Raw genomic sequence first — 23,931 nt, 5'->3', positions numbered from 1 at the left:
TAAGCCAGCGCAAATACCTTTGTTTACATCCTGTTTTTCGGTTGAAGTCCAAAGTAGTCGATTGCCGAGTTCACGCGCGTGATCATAGGTATTAAACCTATGCGTGTGAACTCTGCAATCGACTACTTTGGACTTCAACCGAAAAACAGGATGTAAACAAAGGTATTTGCGCTGGCTTAAATAACATCATTTTTATACATTTCTTTCACATCTACTGCAGTCAGACTCACTCGTGTTCACTCAGAAGGAATCACTCATATTTTCTGTGCACTTGTAATGACACATCAAGGATGTTAAGAGGCTAAAAGCAGGTTTAGTACTTGCCCCATTGAAGTCAACAGGGTGCAAATTTTAAAAATAGAATAACTCGGTGTAGGCAACACCGATTTTTGTCGTTGTTCTCTGTATTGACAGCACTCCAAATGTACAAAAAAATGAGCTCAATGTTAAAATTGACCGGAGTTCTCCTTTAAAACCGAGAATCAAGGAAAAAAGACGTCGTTATCAGAGCATGATTACTCAGATAACAAAAAAAGCTTCCAAAAGGACGAAGCAAGTTCTTTGACTTAGAAAGTTTAGAGGCAGGGAAAGAGAAAGGAGAACGACAGGATTTTTTTTTTTTTTATTAAATAAAATAAAAACACCAATATGTAAAACATAGATTCGTGAATGAATTCGTGAATCATGCATCTTGACTTACAGTTTATAACTCATGACCAGAAAATCTAAAAATTATTTATAAATATACCAATTAATGTAGCTACTTTTCTGACATCAACTTCGCCCTCAGAAAATCTTCACGTCATCTTTTTAAGAGCCTTTTGCCAATCAAAGTGATCAACTTTGAACGCACATACACATGGAAGCCCAGACCATTAAAACATAAATACTTTGTTAGTCCTACCTGAAACGAGTCGCTCATTTCTGCATCAAGTCCTTCAAGATCATCCACAGCGGACTGAGTCTTTTTCAGAGTCAGGTCAGCAGTCAGTGTGCCCTCATTATAAGACCTGATGAACTTGAAGTCACTAGTGCGCGAGCCCGTGGTCAGGTACGCGTCATAATTGTAAGCGCTGCGGAGAGTTCCCGCGCCCTCCACCTCTGCGTAATTTGGAGGGAGATAGGCGCTGGGAATGGCTACAGCTCCATCAAACAACAGTCTGGGCTTTCTCCTGCGACAAAACCTCACGGCCAGGATGATGATGATGAAGGTCAGGAAGAAAGTGGAAACGGACACCAGCGCGATGATCAAATAAAACGTCAGTTTGGAGCTGCTCTCGTCATGAGACATGTCTTTCAGTTCTGGAACTTCAGCCAAGTTATCTGATATGAGTAAATACAGCGCGCACGTGGCTGAGAGAGAGGGCTGTCCGTTATCTCTCACGGACACAATAAGGTTCTGTTTCATGCTGTCAGATTCAGAAATGTCCCGCTGCGTCCTGATCTCCCCGCTGTGGACACCGATAGTGAAAAGTCCCGGATCAGTCGCTTTAATAATGTGATACGAGAGCCACGCGTTCTGTCCAGAATCCGCGTCCACGGCGATCACCTTGGAGACCAGGGAGCGCGCCTGCGCAGCTTTGGGAACCATCTCGGTCATGAAGGAGTTTCCTTCCGGAGAGGGGTATAATATCTGAGGAGAGTTGTCATTCTCATCCGATATGAAGACACTCACGGTCACGTTACTGCTCAGAGGAGGAGAACCATTGTCTCTGGCTAACACGAGCACTTTGAAACTCTTCATCTGTTCGTAATCAAACGACCTCACGGCATGAATGACCCCGGTGTCTCCGTTAATGGATAGAAAGGAGGACACCGGTGCGCCATTGACATCAGAGGACAACAGAGAATAAACTACAGTGCCATTCTGTCTCCAGTCCGGGTCTGTAGCTGATACTGAACAAATAGAGGAGCCCGGTTTGTTATTTTCTTGCACATGAGCTCTGTAATTCTGCTCCTCAAATACAGGTGGATTATCATTCACGTCAGCTACAGTCAAGTGAATATTCTTAGTGGAAGATAAAGGCGGAGAGCCCTCATCAGTAGCAGTGATTGTAATATTATAATCAGAGAGCAGCTCGCGGTCTAATTCACCTGTGGTCACCAGAGAATAGTAGTTTTTGATTGAAGGAACGAGTTTAAATGGGACGTTTTGCTGAATGGAGCAGCGCACCTGTCCGTTATTCTCAGAGTCTCTGTCCTGAACATTAATGATGCCAACCTCTGTACCGGGTAACGCGTTCTCGGGAACGGGACTGTTAAGTGATTTTACTATTATTATAGGGGCGTTATCATTAATGTCACTTACATCGATTACAACGTTTGAGTAAGACGTTAGACCTGAACCATCTTTAGCTATTATTCGCAGAGTAAATATGGCTTCTTCCTCAAAATCTAGTGGCCCTTTTATGCTGATGACACCTGTCTTCCGATCAAGGTAAAACAAATGTTTATAGTCTTCCATAACATGACCAAACTCATACATGACTTCTCCATTTTGTCCCTCGTCAGCATCAGTAGCGCTCACTGTCACCACTACAGTATCTACAGGAGAATTTTCAGGCAGACTGACTTTATAGACGGCCTGACTAAAGACTGGAGCATTATCATTAGCATCCAGCACAGTGACGTGTATGGCTACAGTCCCTGATCTCGGTGGAGTCCCGCCGTCTACCGCAGTGAGAATTAAAGTCACCTCTTTCTGCTGCTCACGATCCAACTCTTTATTTAAAATGATTTCGGCGTATTTCTCCCCAAGAGAGTTACTTTGCACTGACAAAACAAAATATTCATTATTTTGAATAGAATAGCTTTGTACAGAATTTTGCCCAATATCTGCATCGTTTGCTTCTTCAAGCAAGAAGCGCTTGCCTTTAACCGCAGATTCCCTTATCTCCAGATTAATCACATCTTTACCGAAATAAGGACTGTTGTCGTTAACATCTTGAACACGAAGACTGATACGATGTAATTCTAAGGGATTCTCCAGCACGAGCTCTTGATTTAAAACACACGAATCTTTCTTTCCACAAAGACTCTCTCTGTCGATTCTCTCCGCTACGGTCAGTTCTCCAGTATTCAGATTAATGTCACAGTATCGTTTTCTGTTACCTTCAGTATCAATACGAGCCTTACGAGATGACAGTCTGTTCACATCGAGTCCGAGATCCTTTGCTATATTTCCAATCACAGATCCGCGTTTCATCTCCTCCGGGAAAGAATAGCTCACGTCTCCATAAGCGGTGTGCGCCATAAAAAAGATGGAGAAGAAAAGACAGAGTATCGTCGCCAACAATCCTTTATCCATCATTTTCGGTTGTGGACAAAATGTAGACTACTTGATAAAAAAAATGACAAGCAAATAAAAAAGAAAAACTATCAGTTTGAACACCAGCTCATATTCAGCTATTCTAAGAAAGACGAAAGACAATCTCCGCACAGACACTGACTGGGCATGCATTCAGCAAATAGCAACGCAAATGGGTGGAGATAACAAAAAGAAATCGGAAGCATAGGTAAACAGCGACACCATGAGGACCAAATGAGATCTTAATTCATAGATGCAAACTTGGCAAAACATATTCCTAACACGCCATAAAATGAAATCAAAATAGTTCCTTTAACCTAGAAATAAAAACAAAATGAAACACCGAGTGTTGTCAAATTACGCTCATTGCACGATTTGAGAATTATGTGATCAAGTGAGCGTTATATAATTGCTACATATCGAAACAAAACAACAAATACGCTGAACGACCCATACACAATCTTTTTCACAAGAATGAACACGCTACAGTTCATGCCACAACACATCAGCACCACGGACAGCGCCAACGGAGGTCTATGCTCCTTGTAATGATCGACAAGCGGTGGTCTGTAAAAGTACAGCTTTGTTTTAAGCTCATTTTGAATTTGATTATAACTAACATCAGCACATACATCGGTGAAATAAGCAAATAAATTACGCAAATTGTGAAAATTATATCTATTTGATGAGATAAAACGAATGATACAAAAAAAAAAAAGAAAAAAAAAAGAATGATTGCAAAATCATAATAGGTATTGATAATTTGTGGAGGGTGGTATAGCTTAACACAACCTGTGGTGATTAATTATCATCATCAGACTTATATTGCAGACTCATGGTCCAAAGAAGAAACCATACAAAAAAAAAAAAAATTAAGAAAAATGCTTTGCAAAAAATACAATAATACCAGTGTCTCCACAACTTGGACTGATAATGTGTAGTATTGACCCTTATATTTGATAAGCCCACAATAATCTCATTTTTGGAAACATTTAGCTGGCATATAAATGTATTAATACCATTTCGTAACAGCTTGAAAAGTGTTAACTCCTGCACTCACAAACATTTCACGTGCACTATGCCATCTAGGTCTCCTTAACAGAATTCTCAATGCATCTTTTTCAGCTACTTTAAGTCTCTGTAAACTTGCTGTTCTGTAATTTGCCCACAAATTAGCAGTATAAAGTGGTGAACAATATGCTTTTAAACAATGACATCTTCACTTACATAAGTTCAGTTCCTGTTCAGATGAAAAGTATGTTAGTGTGCATATAGGAGGCTCCCTTTCAATATCCTCATTGTTTGTCATGTGCTTAGTAATACAATGTCCAAGACATTTTACTTTCACACACAGTAAGAATCATATCAGACAATTTAAAACTGGAAAGTTTAAATGTTTATCTTAGTTCTGCAAATCATAACAACACTATTCATAGCATTATATAATATCATGTTCAGAGCCATACACAGTGACAGACATGTTTAGAAGCTATTGGAGACCAGCACTACTAGGACTAAAAACCACAAGATCATCTGCATACATAATATGATTCACTAAGATATTCCCAATCATACACACTGTTACAAGCTTTCAAGAATTTAGATAAATCATCCAAAGAACTGGGGACAAAATCCCTCCTTGTCTCACACTATTACTAACCACAAAAGGAACAGAAACTTTATTGCCCCATTTTACTTGCATTGACTGAATTCTCACAATGTATTCAGAGACCCATCTTTGTCTCATTTTAAGAAATAACTTTTCATGGTTAAATTGATCAAAAGCTTTGGATGCATCAATAAAACACAAGAACTGATGAGTTATTATCTATTTCCTTAAGGGCATAAATGCACAAATCAGTTCCATGTTTGGCTTTAACACCAATCTGCAGAGTTAATAAACACATTACTATCCAGCAAGATATTTTCTAAAACTTTAAACAGAAAACTGGCTAAAGCTATTGGCCTATAATTATCTACACTATACCATTCGAGATGTCCTTAATAACTGACACTAACAAAAGAAACAATGAATCATAAAACCAATAAAACAGACAGCTAAAAGGGGGGGCAACCTTCCATATTTAAGATGTTCAACAGAGACATGGTCTAGGCCACTTGCTTTGTGGTCAGATAGCCTGCTTATAGCTTGATACACCTAATGTGACATAATCACTATTGGATCATTACCCTCAATAATGCCCACCTTATACAGATCATTTCGGACACAGTTAACCAGATTAAAATGATGCTGTTTCCATAAATCATTTTTTTCTGTTACAGAGACTCCATTTAAGGTACATGGAAGTGATATTCTACAGTTGTTAAAAGTTTGCACTTCTTTCCAAAAATCATTAATATTATTATTTAACAACTTCTGTGCCATGGAATAAGCCCTCAAGGTTTGCTCATTTTTACATATAAAATGGATAGCATACTGCTAAGAAACAGCCATTAAGGACTTAAATAAAAAAAAAAAAAAAAAAAAATAATTCAGAGTATAATAAACTCCAGACGTGCTAAACGAGTTAAATCTGACAATAATAGAGCAAACAAAACAGGAAACTAATTGCCACCATACTATGGATAATTCTTTTAACCCTAAAACACAACACAATGCAGGTAAAATTCCAAATATGGGAAATACACCTGCGAAAAAAATGACAAACGTCATATTCACATATTTGAGTTGAGATGTTACACCACAGAAAAAAAAGGTATACAAATTAGGCTACAACGTTTTTCTTCGGTATAAATATGCTTAAATTGTATAGAAACATCCAAATATTTTCAATTTCATGCTTGAACGAACTTATTCAATATAACATTTTCGAAATTGATTTTGCTACCCTCACTTAACCATAAAATCATTTTTGAGGCAAACAAAAACCGACAAAAAAAAACAAAAAACACTTAACATACCTGTGAAACTATCTCTATTCCCTCGGCAATGCCATTAAGATCATCAGAGGATCGGGTATTTTTCAGAGTCAGGTCAGCAGTCAGTGTGCCCTCATTATAAGACCTGATGAACTTGAAGTCACTAGTGCGCGAGCCCGTGGTCAGGTACGCGTCATAATTGTAAGCGCTGCGGAGAGTTCCCGCGCCCTCCACCTCTGCGTAATTTGGAGGGAGATAGGCGCTGGGAATGGCTACAGCTCCATCAAACAACAGTCTGGGCTTTCTCCTGCGACAAAACCTCACGGCCAGGATGATGATGATGAAGGTCAGGAAGAAAGTGGAAACGGACACCAGCGCGATGATCAAATAAAACGTCAGTTTGGAGCTGCTCTCGTCATGAGACATGTCTTTCAGTTCTGGAACTTCAGCCAAGTTATCTGATATGAGTAAATACAACGCGCACGTGGCTGAGAGAGAGGGCTGTCCGTTATCTCTCACGGTCACAATCAGGTTCTGTTTCATGCTGTCAGATTCAGAAATGTCCCGCTGCGTCCTGATCTCCCCGCTGTGGACACCGATAGTGAAAAGTCCCGGATCAGTCGCTTTAATAATGTGATACGAGAGCCACGCGTTCTGTCCAGAATCCGCGTCCACGGCGATCACCTTGGAGACCAGGGAGCGCGCCTGCGCAGCTTTGGGGACCATCTCGGTCATGAAGGAGTTTCCTTCCGGAGAGGGGTATAATATCTGAGGGGAGTTGTCATTCTCATCCGATATGAAGACACTCACGGTCACGTTACTGCTCAGAGGAGGAGAACCGTTGTCTCTGGCTAACACGAGCACTTTGAAACTCTTCAGCTGTTCGTAATCAAACGACCTCACGGCATGAATGACCCCGGTGTCTCCGTTAATGGATAGAAAGGAGGACACCGGTGCGCCATTGACATCAGAGGACAACAGAGAATAAACTACAGTGCCATTCTGTCTCCAGTCCGGGTCTGTAGCTGATACTGAACAAATAGAGGAGCCCGGTTTGTTATTTTCTTGCACATGAGCTCTGTAATTCTGCTCCTCAAATACAGGTGGATTATCATTCACGTCAGCTACAGTCAAGTGAATATTCTTAGTGGAAGATAAAGGCGGAGAGCCCTCATCAGTAGCAGTGATTGTAATATTATAATCAGAGAGCAGCTCGCGGTCTAATTCACCTGTGGTCACCAGAGAATAGTAGTTTTTGATTGAAGGAACGAGTTTAAATGGGACGTTTTGCTGAATGGAGCAGCGCACCTGTCCGTTATTCTCAGAGTCTCTGTCCTGAACATTAATGATGCCAACCTCTGTACCGGGTAACGCGTTCTCGGGAACGGGACTGTTAAGTGATTTTACTATTATTATAGGGGCGTTATCATTAATGTCACTTACATCGATTACAACGTTTGAGTAAGACGTTAGACCTGAACCATCTTTAGCTATTATTCGCAGAGTAAATATGGCTTCTTCCTCAAAATCTAGTGGCCCTTTTATGCTGATGACACCTGTCTTCCGATCAAGGTAAAACAAATGTTTATAGTCTTCCATAACATGACCAAACTCATACATGACTTCTCCATTTTGTCCCTCGTCAGCATCAGTAGCGCTCACTGTCACCACTACAGTATCTACAGGAGAATTTTCAGGCAGACTGACTTTATAGACGGCCTGACTAAAGACTGGAGCATTATCATTAGCATCCAGCACAGTGACGTGTATGGCTACAGTCCCTGATCTCGGTGGAGTCCCGCCGTCTACCGCAGTGAGAATTAAAGTCACCTCTTTCTGCTGCTCACGATCCAACTCTTTATTTAAAATGATTTCGGCGTATTTCTCCCCAAGAGAGTTACTTTGCACTGACAAAACAAAATATTCATTATTTTGAATAGAATAGCTTTGTACAGAATTTTGCCCAATATCTGCATCGTTTGCTTCTTCAAGCAAGAAGCGCTTGCCTTTAACCGCAGATTCCCTTATCTCCAGATTAATCACATCTTTACCGAAATAAGGACTGTTGTCGTTAACATCTTGAACACGAAGACTGATACGATGTAATTCTAAGGGATTCTCCAGCACGAGCTCTTGATTTAAAACACACGAATCTTTCTTTCCACAAAGACTCTCTCTGTCGATTCTCTCCGCTACGGTCAGTTCTCCAGTATTCAGATTAATGTCACAGTATCGTTTTCTGTTACCTTCAGTATCAATACGAGCCTTACGAGATGACAGTCTGTTCACATCGAGTCCGAGATCCTTTGCTATATTTCCAATCACAGATCCGCGTTTCATCTCCTCCGGGAAAGAATAGCTCACGTCTCCATAAGCGGTGTGCGCCATAAAAAAGATGGAGAAGAAAAGACAGAGTATCGTCGCCAACAATCCTTTATCCATCATTTTCGGTTGTGGACAAAATGTAGACTACTTGATAAAAAAAATGACAAGCAAATAAAAAAGAAAAACTATCAGTTTGAACACCAGCTCATATTCAGCTATTCTAAGAAAGACGAAAGACAATCTCCGCACAGACACTGACTGGGCATGCATTCAGCAAATAGCAACGCAAATGGGTGGAGATAACAAAAAGAAATCGGAAGCATAGGTAAACAGCGACACCATGAGGACCAAATGAGATCTTAATTCATAGATGCAAACTTGGCAAAACATATTCCTAACACGCCATAAAATGAAATCAAAATAGTTCCTTTAACCTAGAAATAAAAACAAAATGAAACACCGAGTGTTGTCAAATTACGCTCATTGCACGATTTGAGAATTATGTGATCAAGTGAGCGTTATATAATTGCTACATATCGAAACAAAACAACAAATACGCTGAACGACCCATACACAATCTTTTTCACAAGAATGAACACGCTACAGTTCATGCCACAACACATCAGCACCACGGACAGCGCCAACGGAGGTCTATGCTCCTTGTAATGATCGACAAGCGGTGGTCTGTAAAAGTACAGCTTTGTTTTAAGCTCATTTTGAATTTGATTATAACTAACATCAGCACATACATCGGTGAAATAAGCAAATAAATTACGCAAATTGTGAAAATTATATCTATTTGATGAGATAAAACGAATGATACAAAAAAAAAAAAGAAAAAAAAAAGAATGATTGCAAAATCATAATAGGTATTGATAATTTGTGGAGGGTGGTATAGCTTAACACAACCTGTGGTGATTAATTATCATCATCAGACTTATATTGCAGACTCATGGTCCAAAGAAGAAACCATACAAAAAAAAAAAAAATTAAGAAAAATGCTTTGCAAAAAATACAATAATACCAGTGTCTCCACAACTTGGACTGATAATGTGTAGTATTGACCCTTATATTTGATAAGCCCACAATAATCTCATTTTTGGAAACATTTAGCTGGCATATAAATGTATTAATACCATTTCGTAACAGCTTGAAAAGTGTTAACTCCTGCACTCACAAACATTTCACGTGCACTATGCCATCTAGGTCTCCTTAACAGAATTCTCAATGCATCTTTTTCAGCTACTTTAAGTCTCTGTAAACTTGCTGTTCTGTAATTTGCCCACAAATTAGCAGTATAAAGTGGTGAACAATATGCTTTTAAACAATGACATCTTCACTTACATAAGTTCAGTTCCTGTTCAGATGAAAAGTATGTTAGTGTGCATATAGGAGGCTCCCTTTCAATATCCTCATTGTTTGTCATGTGCTTAGTAATACAATGTCCAAGACATTTTACTTTCACACACAGTAAGAATCATATCAGACAATTTAAAACTGGAAAGTTTAAATGTTTATCTTAGTTCTGCAAATCATAACAACACTATTCATAGCATTATATAATATCATGTTCAGAGCCATACACAGTGACAGACATGTTTAGAAGCTATTGGAGACCAGCACTACTAGGACTAAAAACCACAAGATCATCTGCATACATAATATGATTCACTAAGATATTCCCAATCATACACACTGTTACAAGCTTTCAAGAATTTAGATAAATCATCCAAAGAACTGGGGACAAAATCCCTCCTTGTCTCACACTATTACTAACCACAAAAGGAACAGAAACTTTATTGCCCCATTTTACTTGCATTGACTGAATTCTCACAATGTATTCAGAGACCCATCTTTGTCTCATTTTAAGAAATAACTTTTCATGGTTAAATTGATCAAAAGCTTTGGATGCATCAATAAAACACAAGAACTGATGAGTTATTATCTATTTCCTTAAGGGCATAAATGCACAAATCAGTTCCATGTTTGGCTTTAACACCAATCTGCAGAGTTAATAAACACATTACTATCCAGCAAGATATTTTCTAAAACTTTAAACAGAAAACTGGCTAAAGCTATTGGCCTATAATTATCTACACTATACCATTCGAGATGTCCTTAATAACTGACACTAACAAAAGAAACAATGAATCATAAAACCAATAAAACAGACAGCTAAAAGGGGGGGCAACCTTCCATATTTAAGATGTTCAACAGAGACATGGTCTAGGCCACTTGCTTTGTGGTCAGATAGCCTGCTTATAGCTTGATACACCTAATGTGACATAATCACTATTGGATCATTACCCTCAATAATGCCCACCTTATACAGATCATTTCGGACACAGTTAACCAGATTAAAATGATGCTGTTTCCATAAATCATTTTTTTCTGTTACAGAGACTCCATTTAAGGTACATGGAAGTGATATTCTACAGTTGTTAAAAGTTTGCACTTCTTTCCAAAAATCATTAATATTATTATTTAACAACTTCTGTGCCATGGAATAAGCCCTCAAGGTTTGCTCATTTTTACATATAAAATGGATAGCATACTGCTAAGAAACAGCCATTAAGGACTTAAATAAAAAAAAAAAAAAAAAATAATAATTCAGAGTATAATAAACTCCAGACGTGCTAAACGAGTTAAATCTGACAATAATAGAGCAAACAAAACAGGAAACTAATTGCCACCATACTATGGATAATTCTTTTAACCCTAAAACACAACACAATGCAGGTAAAATTCCAAATATGGGAAATACACCTGCGAAAAAAATGACAAACGTCATATTCACATATTTGAGTTGAGATGTTACACCACAGAAAAAAAAGGTATACAAATTAGGCTACAACGTTTTTCTTCGGTATAAATATGCTTAAATTGTATAGAAACATCCAAATATTTTCAATTTCATGCTTGAACGAACTTATTCAATATAACATTTTCGAAATTGATTTTGCTACCCTCACTTAACCATAAAATCATTTTTGAGGCAAACAAAAACCGACAAAAAAAAACAAAAAACACTTAACATACCTGTGAAACTATCTCTATTCCCTCGGCAATGCCATTAAGATCATCAGAGGATCGGGTATTTTTCAGAGTCAGGTCAGCAGTCAGTGTGCCCTCATTATAAGACCTGATGAACTTGAAGTCACTAGTGCGCGAGCCCGTGGTCAGGTACGCGTCATAATTGTAAGCGCTGCGGAGAGTTCCCGCGCCCTCCACCTCTGCGTAATTTGGAGGGAGATAGGCGCTGGGAATGGCTACAGCTCCATCAAACAACAGTCTGGGCTTTCTCCTGCGACAAAACCTCACGGCCAGGATGATGATGATGAAGGTCAGGAAGAAAGTGGAAACGGACACCAGCGCGATGATCAAATAAAACGTCAGTTTGGAGCTGCTCTCGTCATGAGACATGTCTTTCAGTTCTGGAACTTCAGCCAAGTTATCTGATATGAGTAAATACAACGCGCACGTGGCTGAGAGAGAGGGCTGTCCGTTATCTCTCACGGTCACAATCAGGTTCTGTTTCATGCTGTCAGATTCAGAAATGTCCCGCTGCGTCCTGATCTCCCCGCTGTGGACACCGATAGTGAAAAGTCCCGGATCAGTCGCTTTAATAATGTGATACGAGAGCCACGCGTTCTGTCCAGAATCCGCGTCCACGGCGATCACCTTGGAGACCAGGGAGCGCGCCTGCGCAGCTTTGGGGACCATCTCGGTCATGAAGGAGTTTCCTTCCGGAGAGGGGTATAATATCTGAGGGGAGTTGTCATTCTCATCCGATATGAAGACACTCACGGTCACGTTACTGCTCAGAGGAGGAGAACCGTTGTCTCTGGCTAACACGAGCACTTTGAAACTCTTCAGCTGTTCGTAATCAAACGACCTCACGGCATGAATGACCCCGGTGTCTCCGTTAATGGATAGAAAGGAGGACACCGGTGCGCCATTGACATCAGAGGACAACAGAGAATAAACTACAGTGCCATTCTGTCTCCAGTCCGGGTCTGTAGCTGATACTGAACAAATAGAGGAGCCCGGTTTGTTATTTTCTTGCACATGAGCTCTGTAATTCTGCTCCTCAAATACAGGTGGATTATCATTCACGTCAGCCACAGTCAAGTGAATATTCTTAGTGGAAGATAAAGGTGGAGAGCCCTCATCAGTAGCAGTGATTGTAATATTATAATCAGAGAGCAGCTCGCGGTCTAATTCACCTGTGGTCACCAGAGAATAGTAGTTTTTGATTGAAGGAACGAGTTTAAATGGGACGTTTTGCTGAATGGAGCAGCGCACCTGTCCGTTATTCTCAGAGTCTCTGTCCTGAACATTAATGATGCCAACCTCTGTGCCGGGTAACGCGTTCTCAGGAACGGGGCTACTTAGTGATTTAATAACTATAATGGGGGAATTATCATTAATGTCAGATACTTCAATAGCAACTGTTGCATATGATACCATGCCAAGTCCATCGGTGGCTTGAATTGGTAGCTCAAACGAGGATTCATCCTCATAGTCAAGAGACCCTATTAAAGTTATTCTTCCATTATTTTGGTCGAGAGAAAAAACTGTCATGTCATTTTCTGAAATATGCCCAAATTCATAGGTCACTTCCCCATTTTGTCCCTCGTCAGCATCAGTAGCGCTCACTGTCACCACTACAGTATCTACAGGATAATTTTCAGGCAGACTGACTTTATAGACGGCCTGACTAAAGACTGGAGCATTATCATTAGCATCCAGCACAGTGACGTGTATGGCTACAGTCCCTGATCTCGGTGGAGTCCCGCCGTCTACCGCAGTGAGAATTAAAGTCACCTCTTTCTGCTGCTCACGATCCAATTGCTTTTGTAGTACTAACTCGCCGTAAAATTTCCCAGTTGTTTTTGCATTAACAGCTAAATCAAAATATTCATTTCGCGCTAAATTGTAATTTTGAACCGAATTAGTTCCTATGTCTGCATCATGAGCCTCCTCCAATACAAAACGAGCACCTTTTACAGCCGATTCGCTGATCTCGAGTTTAATCAAGTCCTTTTTAAACAGAGGAGAATTGTCATTTATATCTTTAACATTAATGTTGACAAGACGAGATTCAAGAGGATTTTCCAGCACGAGCTCTTGTTTAATAACGCATGAAGATTTCTTTCCACAAATCTCTTCTCTGTCGATTCTCTCCGCTACGATCAGTTCTCCAGTATTCAGATTAATGTCACAGTATCGTTTTCTGTTACCTTCAGTATCAATACGAGCCTTACGAGATGACAATCTGTTCACATCGAGTCCGAGATCCTTTGCTATATTTCCAATCACAGATCCGCGTTTCATCTCCTCCGGGAAAGAATAGCTCACGTCTCCATAAGCGGTGTGCGCCATCAGCACGAAGAACAAAAGGCCAAGCATCTCAGCAAAAACGCAGAACATTTAAAATTCTTCAGATATTAACCGTAAATTAAATCCAGCAATACAGCACTTGACATGTAAAAGAAAACACAAATATAAAACTCAAAGTAGAATAATAGCCAGAAGGACAGCATTAGCAGCAATCAGTCTCCGTCGATGATTTTCTGTAACAAGACGAGACTGAAACCCTGTATGACATCAGAAGCAGGGTGGAGAGATGTTGAAGACACACATTGTTTTGCAGGTGAACAGCGACACTATGAGTTAAAAGAAGTTACTGCATAACATACATTTCTATGACAGTGTAAGGTGTCGGTTACATAGTTTTTTTTTCTTTAGCGAAACAAGAGCTGGCAGCAACAGTCCCCGACGAGTGGAAGATAAAGACGACCACAAAGTTTTAGTAGGCAATCTCTCCACCCCCCCCAAAAAAAAAATTAAAAAAATAAGGCGACATAGAGAGTTAGGAGCTACATTGTGTAGTAGCAAAACTCCAAAAATCAAGAGTAATTTACATTGCAGCACCATGGACAGCAACAGGGAAACCCTGCTATTTCTAACCAGACTAAAAAGTGCTTAAAAAGTTTCTGACAGACGAAACTGCTTTTATAAGCAAATTTCACTAAGAAATTGAAGAGAAAATAATCCCTAATGTTAAGCATTTGTGTTTTACAAATATGTCATTCATTGATGTACTGTGTGTGCTGCCAATAGACCAAACGGGCTGCTGGGAGTTGTAGTTTTTGTGTGTGTGTGTTCTGTCCAATTTCCTGTGCTCCTCCCTGTCTTAACATATAGGTGATGGGACCTACCAGCTGCTCCTCATCAATGGCAAGAGGAGTCATTTAAGCAGAACCAGAGAGAGAGAGCCAGTGAGAGATTGTTCTCCCAAGAGCCTGAGAGTGTTGAGACGTGGCCAGTCCCAGAGTGTTGCACTTTATGGTGTGGCTTGAGCTTAAATGTGGTGTTATGGCTGTAGTGTGCAGCTTTATGTGTTAAACTTAAACTTAAATTTAAACTTAAATGTGTTGTGGCTGTAGTGCACAGCTTTGAGTTATGTATCCACTATTGAGTGTTGAAACAGTAAGGAGACGGGTGCCATTTTCTTTTGTTCTCATCTTTTCCTGTTTTTTTGTTAGTTAGGAAGTAAGGTTAGAGTGCTGTTGTTTATTTGTATTTATTTTTGCAGGTTAATTAGGATTTCCTCTACCAAGTAGTGATCTTTTGTTTGTTGTTTTGGCCTTACCCGCTCCTGAAGAACACGCTTATTTTCTCTTCTTCTTTTTTTTTTTTTTTTTTTTTTTTGCTGGAATTGTTTGTTTAGAGTTTTTTTTTTTTTGGTCACTGTATTTATTGTAAATAAATTTAATTGGAAATAGTACTTTGTGTACTGAGTGCTGGGACTGAGAATGGCTCAAACCTTCTCTTTGTCACTGCTAACCTTTTGCTTTAAAAACGTTACTTCCCTTTTGCCCCTAGAAATTTAATTGGGAACGTAATACCTAAACTACTTCAAAAAATTATATCATTTTGTAGCATTACAAAATGCATAATCCATGCACAGATATACTGATGTCACAGAAAAAGTTAAAATGGGCTTAAAAAAAAAGATTAGCCAACAGAACAAGGCATATCAGATTCCTTTCTTTAAAAATATACAACTTTAAGTTCTTTGAATCTACAATATTAGTTAAAGATGGCATATTGTAGTTGAATTTATTTCCATAAAGGATTCAAAAGCTATTTTATGACAGATAGAAGTATATACCTTATTCAGAGCATCGCCATGACGGGTATGAAAGCAAGACTGTGAGGGATAAGACATACCGTGTTTTCAATGGCATCCTCTGGAAAAAGCTATGAAGCTGAGATCATTTATTTTCCACAGCTCATGTTGTCTGGAGTTTTGTCTATTTTAGTTTCTTGGAAAGATATTTTTGCAGTGTTTCATCAGCAGAATAATCCAAAAACACCTTGAAAAATAGAACAACCCACTGAAGAGATGTATGTCAATCCCTCACAACCTCTCTTTCCTTCCTATTAAAATATCAAAGATTTTTGAAAGAAGATGTGAATAAGGCCTATTAATCAGACATTATTTAAACAGCTAAAGGGTCAATCAATTATATACAATGTAAATTATATTAAATAAAAAAAATTAAAAAATGTAAAAAACTGAATAGAAATGGAAAAAAAAATCTAATAAACACAACGTTTAATGGAACATTCATGACTTGTTCAGTCATGAGCAGAAATCTAAAGATCAATCATAAATAGAACAATGAAGCTACTTCTCAGACTTTAAAGTAAACCTCAAAATCTTCAAGAGCTTATTGTAAGTGAAAGCAATCTATTCAATTATACATATTTTTTCAGTCTGTAAGCGCAGAGCATATATTTTTAAAACACTAACTTCCCGTGTCATAGTTGAAAAGAAACACGTCCACACTGAGTCCCTCAAAATCTCATGTCATAAAGAATCCACGTGTAAAAGAGAACTCAAATTTCTGAACATGGTTCATGCATAAACTCTCATAGGGCTGACATAATGTCAAAACATGAATAGAACACTTTTATTACAAATTAGTTATTTCACAATATCAAAAGGCCTGACACAACCAAACATTCTCAGAGGATGTGAAAAGAGAACCAGCTCAATTTCTATAACATCTACTCGTAAAAACAGGACTGTATACAGACCAACACAGTATAAGAGCAAAACCTCACCAGCAACAGACACTGCCTGTACAGCACCATGGACAGTAAACAGAAAAATGCCATTCCTACTAAACGTATTATCTCGGTGAACTGGTGAAATTAAGAATTTTAAGACCTTTAACAACAAGTATCAACAATTATTTCACATAACAGACAACATTGGGAATGCAAGACCGTAAATTAAAAATATATAGTCAATGATCCACATTGCGTGGGATCACATTGAATGCTTTTATCCAGGGCACCATAATCATTTCCATGTAATTGTTCGTTACCATTTCTGAAACCCTGTTTAATTAAAACAAAGTAAATAACGAATTATATTCAAGGAAAATGTGCCTCCTCAAGATAAAAAAGCAACGATCAGATTCAACAGCAATTTGCACAATATGGCCATTGTTTACAAAGATCCAAAACAAAATGCTTGTTAAATCTATCAAAATTTGCGGTTTTTTACATTTATTTATTTATTTATTTATTTAAGACTTCGTTAATCCTACCTGAAACGAATCGTTGATTTCCGCTTCAAGTCCTTCAAGATCATCCACAGCGGACTGAGTCTTTTTCAGAGTCAGGTCAGCAGTCAGTGTGCCCTCATTATAAGATCTGACGAACTTGAAGTCACTAGTGCGCGAGCCCGTGGTCAGGTACGCGTCATAATTGTAAGCGCTGCGGAGAGTTCCCGCGCCCTCCACCTCTGCGTAATTTGGAGGGAGATAGGCGCTGGGAATGGCTACTGCTCCATCAAACAACAGTCTGGGCTTTCTCCTGCGACAAAACCTCACGGCCAGGATGATGATGATGAAGGTCAGGAAGAAAGTGGAAACGGACACCAGCGCGATGATCAAATAAAACGTCAGTTTGGAGCTGCTCTCGTCATGAGACATGTCTTTCAGTTCTGGAACTTCAGCCAAGTTATCTGATATGAGTAAATACAGCGCGCACGTGGCTGAGAGAGAGGGCTGTCCGTTATCTCTCACGGACACAATAAGGTTCTGTTTCATGCTGTCAGATTCAGAAATGTCCCGCTGCGTCCTGATCTCCCCGCTGTGGACACCGATAGTGAAAAGTCCCGGATCAGTCGCTTTAATAATGTGATACGAGAGCCACGCGTTCTGTCCAGAATCCGCGTCCACGGCGATCACCTTGGAGACCAGGGAGCGCGCCTGCGCAGCTTTGGGGACCATCTCGGTCATGAAGGAGTTTCCTTCCGGAGAGGGGTATAATATCTGAGGAGAGTTGTCATTCTCATCCGATATGAAGACACTCACGGTCACGTTACTGCTCAGAGGAGGAGAACCGTTGTCTCTGGCTAACACGAGCACTTTGAAACTCTTCATCTGTTCGTAATCAAACGACCTCACGGCATGAATGACCCCGGTGTCTCCGTTAATGGATAGAAAGGAGGACATCGGTGAGCCATTGACATCAGAGGACAACAGAGAATAAACTACAGTGCCATTCTGTCTCCAGTCCGGGTCTGTAGCTGATACTGAACAAATAGAGGAGCCCGGTTTGTTATTTTCTTGCACATGAGCTCTGTAATTCTGCTCCTCAAATACAGGTGGATTATCATTCACGTCAGCTACAGTCAAGTGAATATTCTTAGTGGAAGATAAAGGCGGAGAGCCCTCATCAGTAGCAGTGATTGTAATATTATAATCAGAGAGCAGCTCGCGGTCTAATTCACCTGTGGTCACCAGAGAATAGTAGTTTTTGATTGAAGGAACGAGTTTAAATGGGACGTTTTGCTGAATGGAGCAGCGCACCTGTCCGTTATTCTCAGAGTCTCTGTCCTGAACATTAATGATGCCAACCTCTGTACCGGGTAACGCGTTCTCGGGAACGGGACTGTTAATAGATTTAAGTATTACCATAGGGGCGTTATCGTTAACATCAACAATATCTATAAATATGGTGGAATAACTGGCTAAACCTTGACCATCTTTAGCTTGAATGGGAAGTTCGATCGTACTCTCCTCTTCATAATCAATTGGACCCGTTAGTTTAATTACACCAGACACTGCATCGATGAAAAATAATTGCAGTATCTTTTGAAGTAAATGACCAAATGCATACGTCACTTCTCCATTCTGTCCCTCGTCAGCATCAGTAGCGCTCACTGTCACCACTACAGTATCTACAGGAGAATTTTCAGGCAGACTGACTTTATAGACGGCCTGACTAAAGACTGGAGCATTATCATTAGCATCCAGCACAGTGACGTGTATGGCTACAGTCCCTGATCTCGGTGGAGTCCCGCCGTCTACCGCAGTGAGAATTAAAGTCACCTCTTTCTGCTGCTCACGATCCAACTCTTTATTAAGAACGAGCTCTCCATATTTTTTCCCATTTGCCCTGGTAAGTACATTAAGAACAAAATGGTCATTATTTTGAAGTGTATATGACTGCACTGAATTCATACCAATATCCGCATCGTAAGCCTCTTCTAATAAATAACGAGATCCTTTGACCGCTGATTCCTGAATTTCGAATTTTATAACACTTTCCTTGAACTGTGGTGAATTATCATTTATGTCCTCAATATTGAGAATAAAACGATGTAGCTCTAAAGGATTTTCCAGCACGAGCTCTTGCTTAAGAACACACGAAGCTTTCTTTCCACAAATCTCTTCTCTGTCGATTCTCTCCGCTACGGTCAGTTGTCCAGTATTCAGATTAATGTCACAGTATCGTTTTCTGTTACCTTCAGTATCAATGCGAGCCTTACGAGATGACAGTCTGTTCACATCGAGTCCGAGATCCTTTGCTATATTTCCAATCACAGATCCGCGTTTCATCTCCTCCGGGAAAGAATAGCTCACGTCTCCATAAGCGGTGTGCGCCATCAGCACGAAGAACAAAAGGCCAAACATCTCAGCAGCAAAGCAGAACATTTAAAATGTTTCAGAAATTGTTCAGAAATTAAATCCAGATATATAAGTAACACGTAAAGAAGTATAAGTGTACAAATAAATCCAGTGTCTGAAATAGTCCTTCGATCACCGTCGACGATTTTCTATAACAAGACGAGCTTGAAACTGTGTATGACATCATAAACAGGGTGGAGAGATGTGTACTGAACACACACATGGTTTTGCAGGTAAACAGCGACACTGTGAGTTGAAAATAAGAAACTACATACAAATTATATACATATATATTTGACAGGATTAAGTGTCGCGTCATATAAAGAACTCTTGTTATATATACTTAAAATTGTTTAGCAAAACAAAAGCCAGCAGAAACATTTTCTGATGTGTGAGAGAAATACGACCACAGTAAGTGTGTTATTAAAAAGACAAGAAAAGATGCAGCAGGATAGAGTTGTGTGAGGTATAATATAGGAAAGGAGAGAGCAACACGCTCAAACACCAAGAGTAAACGCCAGTGCAGCACCACGGACAGCGACAGGGAAAACCAGCTCTATGCTATTTCCAAACAGAATACATGGACATTATTGGACATTTACAAAATTACACTTAATGGCATATTTCTGTCATCCGACTTTAATTCCATCTATATACCATCAATACATAAAGGAGACATCGAAGAGAGAAAACATAAAACTACTTAAAAAAATTGCATTCATAGATCATATTACAAATAGCAGAATCCACTGACACACATAGCCAACTAATGATCCAAAAATGTTTTTAAACTAATACTAAAAAAAAAAAAAAACCTAGAAAGAAGGTTTACTCAACAGAATCAAGGAAGAATTAGATTTCTTAACTCTAAAGATCACCAACAATCAACTTTTAACCTATTTAAATCCAAAACAGTGGCTAGTGGGGAGAAAAATACAAGTACCTAAATAAGTAAAAACACATCGATTTGTGAATCATGCCTCATGCCTCAAAAACTGCCCACATGACCAAAAAACAAAACAAAAAATGTAAATAAATGTTAAGACAACTTAACTCATAGTACATCTCTGATGTCAAAATGTCACTCATATACTACAATAAAAGTACATGAAAGAGACAAAAGATCTGTCAAGAACAGAGTCTGCTGCCAAAGAAAGCACTCAGTTTAGAACACAAATACATATAAAATCTGTAAATCAAACCATTCTTAAAAGAAAGACTGTGTTAGTACTACCTAAAAAACAGATACACTGTCCTGCACTCCAATAACTGTATTTCATAGGCAAGTTAACGCCACACAGGTCTTATAAAAGTTTGTGTAATTAAGTCTACGTAAATGAAGCTGCTAAATATGTCATATTAAAGACACCATGATGAAAGTAGCCTAATGCAAAAGTTAAAAATCCTTTCGATATCAAGGCCTCATTCACCAATAAAAAAACGGTAATGAATCATAGTGATGATAATACACAGAGACAAGCCATATCGCATGATTTAAAACACTGAATCAAGGAAAAAAGACGTCGTTAATAGAGAGCATGCTGACTCAGATAACAAGAAAAAGCTTCCAAAAGGACGAAGGAAGTTCCTTGACTTTAGAAAGTTTAGAGGCATGGAAAAAGAAAGGAGAACAACAAGAAAAAAAAATAAATAAAATAAAATAAAAACGCCAAATATGTAAAACATAGATTTGTGAATTAATTCGTGAATCATCTTGACTTACAGTTGATAACTAAACCTAAAAATTATTTATAAACATACCAATTAATGTAGCTACTTTTCTGACATCAACTTCGCGCTCAGAAAATCTCCACGTGATCTTTTTAAGAGTCTGTTGCCAATCAAAGTTGAACTTTTTAATACACATTTAACAGGGAAGCCCAGACCATTAAAACATAAATACTTTGTTAGTCCTACCTGAAACGAGTCGCTCATTTCTGCATCAAGTCCTTCAAGATCATCCACAGCGGACTGAGTCTTTTTCAGAGTCAGGTCAGCAGTCAGTGTGCCCTCATTATAAGATCTGATGAACTTGAAGTCACTAGTGCGCGAGCCCGTGGTCAGGTACGCGTCATAATTGTAAGCGCTGCGGAGAGTTCCCGCGCCCTCCACCTCTGCGTAATTTGGAGGGAGATAGGCGCTGGGAATGGCTACAGCTCCATCAAACAACAGTCTGGGCTTTCTCCTGCGACAAAACCTCACGGCCAGGATGATGATGATGAAGGTCAGGAAGAAAGTGGAAACGGACACCAGCGCGATGATCAAATAAAACGTCAGTTTGGAGCTGCTCTCGTCATGAGACATGTCTTTCAGTTCTGGAACTTCAGCCAAGTTATCTGATATGAGTAAATACAACGCGCACGTGGCTGAGAGAGAGGGCTGTCCGTTATCTCTCACGGACACAATAAGGTTCTGTTTCATGCTGTCAGATTCAGAAATGTCCCGCTGCGTCCTGATCTCCCCGCTGTGGACACCGATAGTGAAAAGTCCCGGATCAGTCGCTTTAATAATGTGATACGAGAGCCACGCGTTCTGTCCAGAATCCGCGTCCACGGCGATCACCTTGGAGACCAGGGAGCGCGCCTGCGCAGCTTTGGGGACCATCTCGGTCATGAAGGAGTTTCCTTCCGGAGAGGGGTATAATATCTGAGGGGAGTTGTCATTCTCATCCGATATGAAGACACTCACGGTCACGTTACTGCTCAGAGGAGGAGAACCGTTGTCTCTGGCTAACACGAGCACTTTGAAACTCTTCAGTTGTTCGTAATCAAACGACCTCACGGCATGAATGACCCCGGTGTCTCCGTTAATGGATAGAAAGGAGGACACCGGTGCGCCATTGACATCAGAGGACAACAGAGAATAAACTACAGTGCCATTCTGTCTCCAGTCCGGGTCTGTAGCTGATACTGAACAAATAGAGGAGCCCGGTTTGTTATTTTCTTGCACATGAGCTCTGTAATTCTGCTCCTCAAATACAGGTGGATTATCATTCACGTCAGCTACAGTCAAGTGAATATTCTTAGTGGAAGATAAAGGCGGAGAGCCCTCATCAGTAGCAGTGATTGTAATATTATAATCAGAGAGCAGCTCGCGGTCTAATTCACCTGTGGTCACCAGAGAATAGTAGTTTTTGATGGAAGGAACGAGTTTAAATGGGACGTTTTGCTGAATGGAGCAGCGCACCTGTCCGTTATTCTCAGAGTCTCTGTCCTGAGCATTAATGATGCCAACCTCTGTACCGGGTAACGCGTTCTCAGGAACGGGGCTGTTCAGAGACTTAATCAATATAATGGGGGCATTGTCATTAACATCTGTAATTTCTACGATTAATTTAGTGTCCGAAGAAAGACCAGCGCCATCCTTTCCCTCAATAAGCATTTCATACCTTAATGCTTCCTCAAAATCAATGGGTCCTTTAACTTTTATCTCTCCATTGTTTTGATCTAGAGCAAATAGTATGTTCGCAATTCTCGAAATTCGGCTGAACTCATAAGTCACTTGCCCATTTTGTCCCTCGTCAGCATCAGTAGCGCTCACTGTCACCACTACAGTATCTACAAGAGAATTTTCAGGCAGACTGACTTTATAGACGGCCTGACTAAAGACTGGAGCATTATCATTAGCATCCAGCACAGTGACGTGTATGGCTACAGTCCCTGATCTCGGTGGAGTCCCGCCGTCTACCGCAGTGAGAATTAAAGTCACCTCTTTCTGCTGCTCACGATCCAGCTCTTTGTCTAACACCAACTCAATATTTTTTCCACCATCCGCCTTTGTACTTACAGATAAAAGAAAATGCTTATTATTTTCAATCGAATAGCTTTGTACACCGTTCTGTCCTATATCAGCATCATGCGCCTCATTCACGCGGAACCGAGCGCCTTTACTAGATATCTCACTTATCTCAAGCTTTATCGTGTCTTTAGGAAATGTTGGCGTGTTATCATTAATATCTTGTATTTGTATTGTGACACGGTGTATCTCCAATGGGTGTTCCAGAACTAATTCAAAATTAAGAGCACAGGAAAGCCCCTCATTACAAATCTCCTCTCTGTCGATTCTCTCCGCTACGGTCAGTTCTCCAGTATTCAGATTAATGTCACAGTATCGTTTTCTGTTACCTTCAGTATCAATGCGAGCTTTACGAGATGACAGTCTGTTCACATCGAGTCCGAGATCCTTTGCTATATTTCCAATCACAGATCCGCGTTTCATCTCCTCCGGGAAAGAATAGCTCACGTCTCCATAAGCGGTGTGCGCCATCAGCACGAAGAACAAAAGGCCAAACATCTCGCCAGCAAAGCAGAACATTTAAAATGTTTCAGAAATTGTTCAGAAATCAAATCCAGATATACAAGTAACACGTAAAAGAAGCATGAGTGTACAAATAAATCCAGTGTCTGAAATAGTCATTCG

General features: G+C 39.8%; 3 protein-coding genes across 8 annotated transcripts in view; all 3 read right to left on the bottom strand.

Moving 5' to 3' along the window:
• Window positions 1–23,931, bottom strand: part of LOC307170773 (protocadherin gamma-A11-like) — a gene marked incomplete at its 5' end in the record, with an annotated part of 204,737 nt that overhangs the window by 127,660 nt on the left and 53,146 nt on the right. The window contains one exon of one of the 6 annotated variants that reach the window (XM_079892067.1): window positions 17,143–19,662. The exons of 3 other annotated variants lie outside the window; for them this stretch is intronic. In XM_079892067.1, coding sequence (XP_079748193.1) covers window positions 17,143–19,539 — 2,397 coding nt within the window. Of the gene's footprint in view, window positions 1–904; window positions 3,434–6,229; window positions 8,633–17,142; window positions 19,663–23,931 lie in introns of those variants that run through there. 2 more of the 6 variants (XM_079892066.1, XM_079892065.1) reach the window with 2 other exon arrangements.
• On the bottom strand, window positions 11,543–14,089 carry LOC307170889 (protocadherin beta-15-like; the record flags this gene model as incomplete). The annotated part of the gene is made up of 1 exon (XM_079892199.1): window positions 11,543–14,089. Exon 1 carries the CDS (start codon window positions 13,943–13,945, stop codon window positions 11,543–11,545), a length of 2,403 nt encoding a protein of 800 aa, XP_079748325.1. The 5' UTR covers window positions 13,946–14,089.
• Window positions 21,286–23,930, bottom strand: LOC307170887 (protocadherin beta-15-like; the record flags this gene model as incomplete). Its single annotated transcript, XM_079892197.1, has 1 exon — window positions 21,286–23,930. The coding sequence occupies exon 1, from the start codon at window positions 23,824–23,826 to the stop codon at window positions 21,286–21,288; it is 2,541 nt and encodes an 846-aa protein (XP_079748323.1). The 5' UTR covers window positions 23,827–23,930.

This window comes from Squalius cephalus (genome assembly GCF_949319135.1).
Source record: "Squalius cephalus genome assembly, chromosome: 14".
In the NCBI taxonomy this organism is placed as follows: domain Eukaryota; kingdom Metazoa; phylum Chordata; class Actinopteri; order Cypriniformes; family Leuciscidae; genus Squalius; species Squalius cephalus.
The sequence above is the reverse complement of the archived record's forward strand: the minus strand, read 5'-3'. Positions and strand labels throughout refer to the sequence as shown.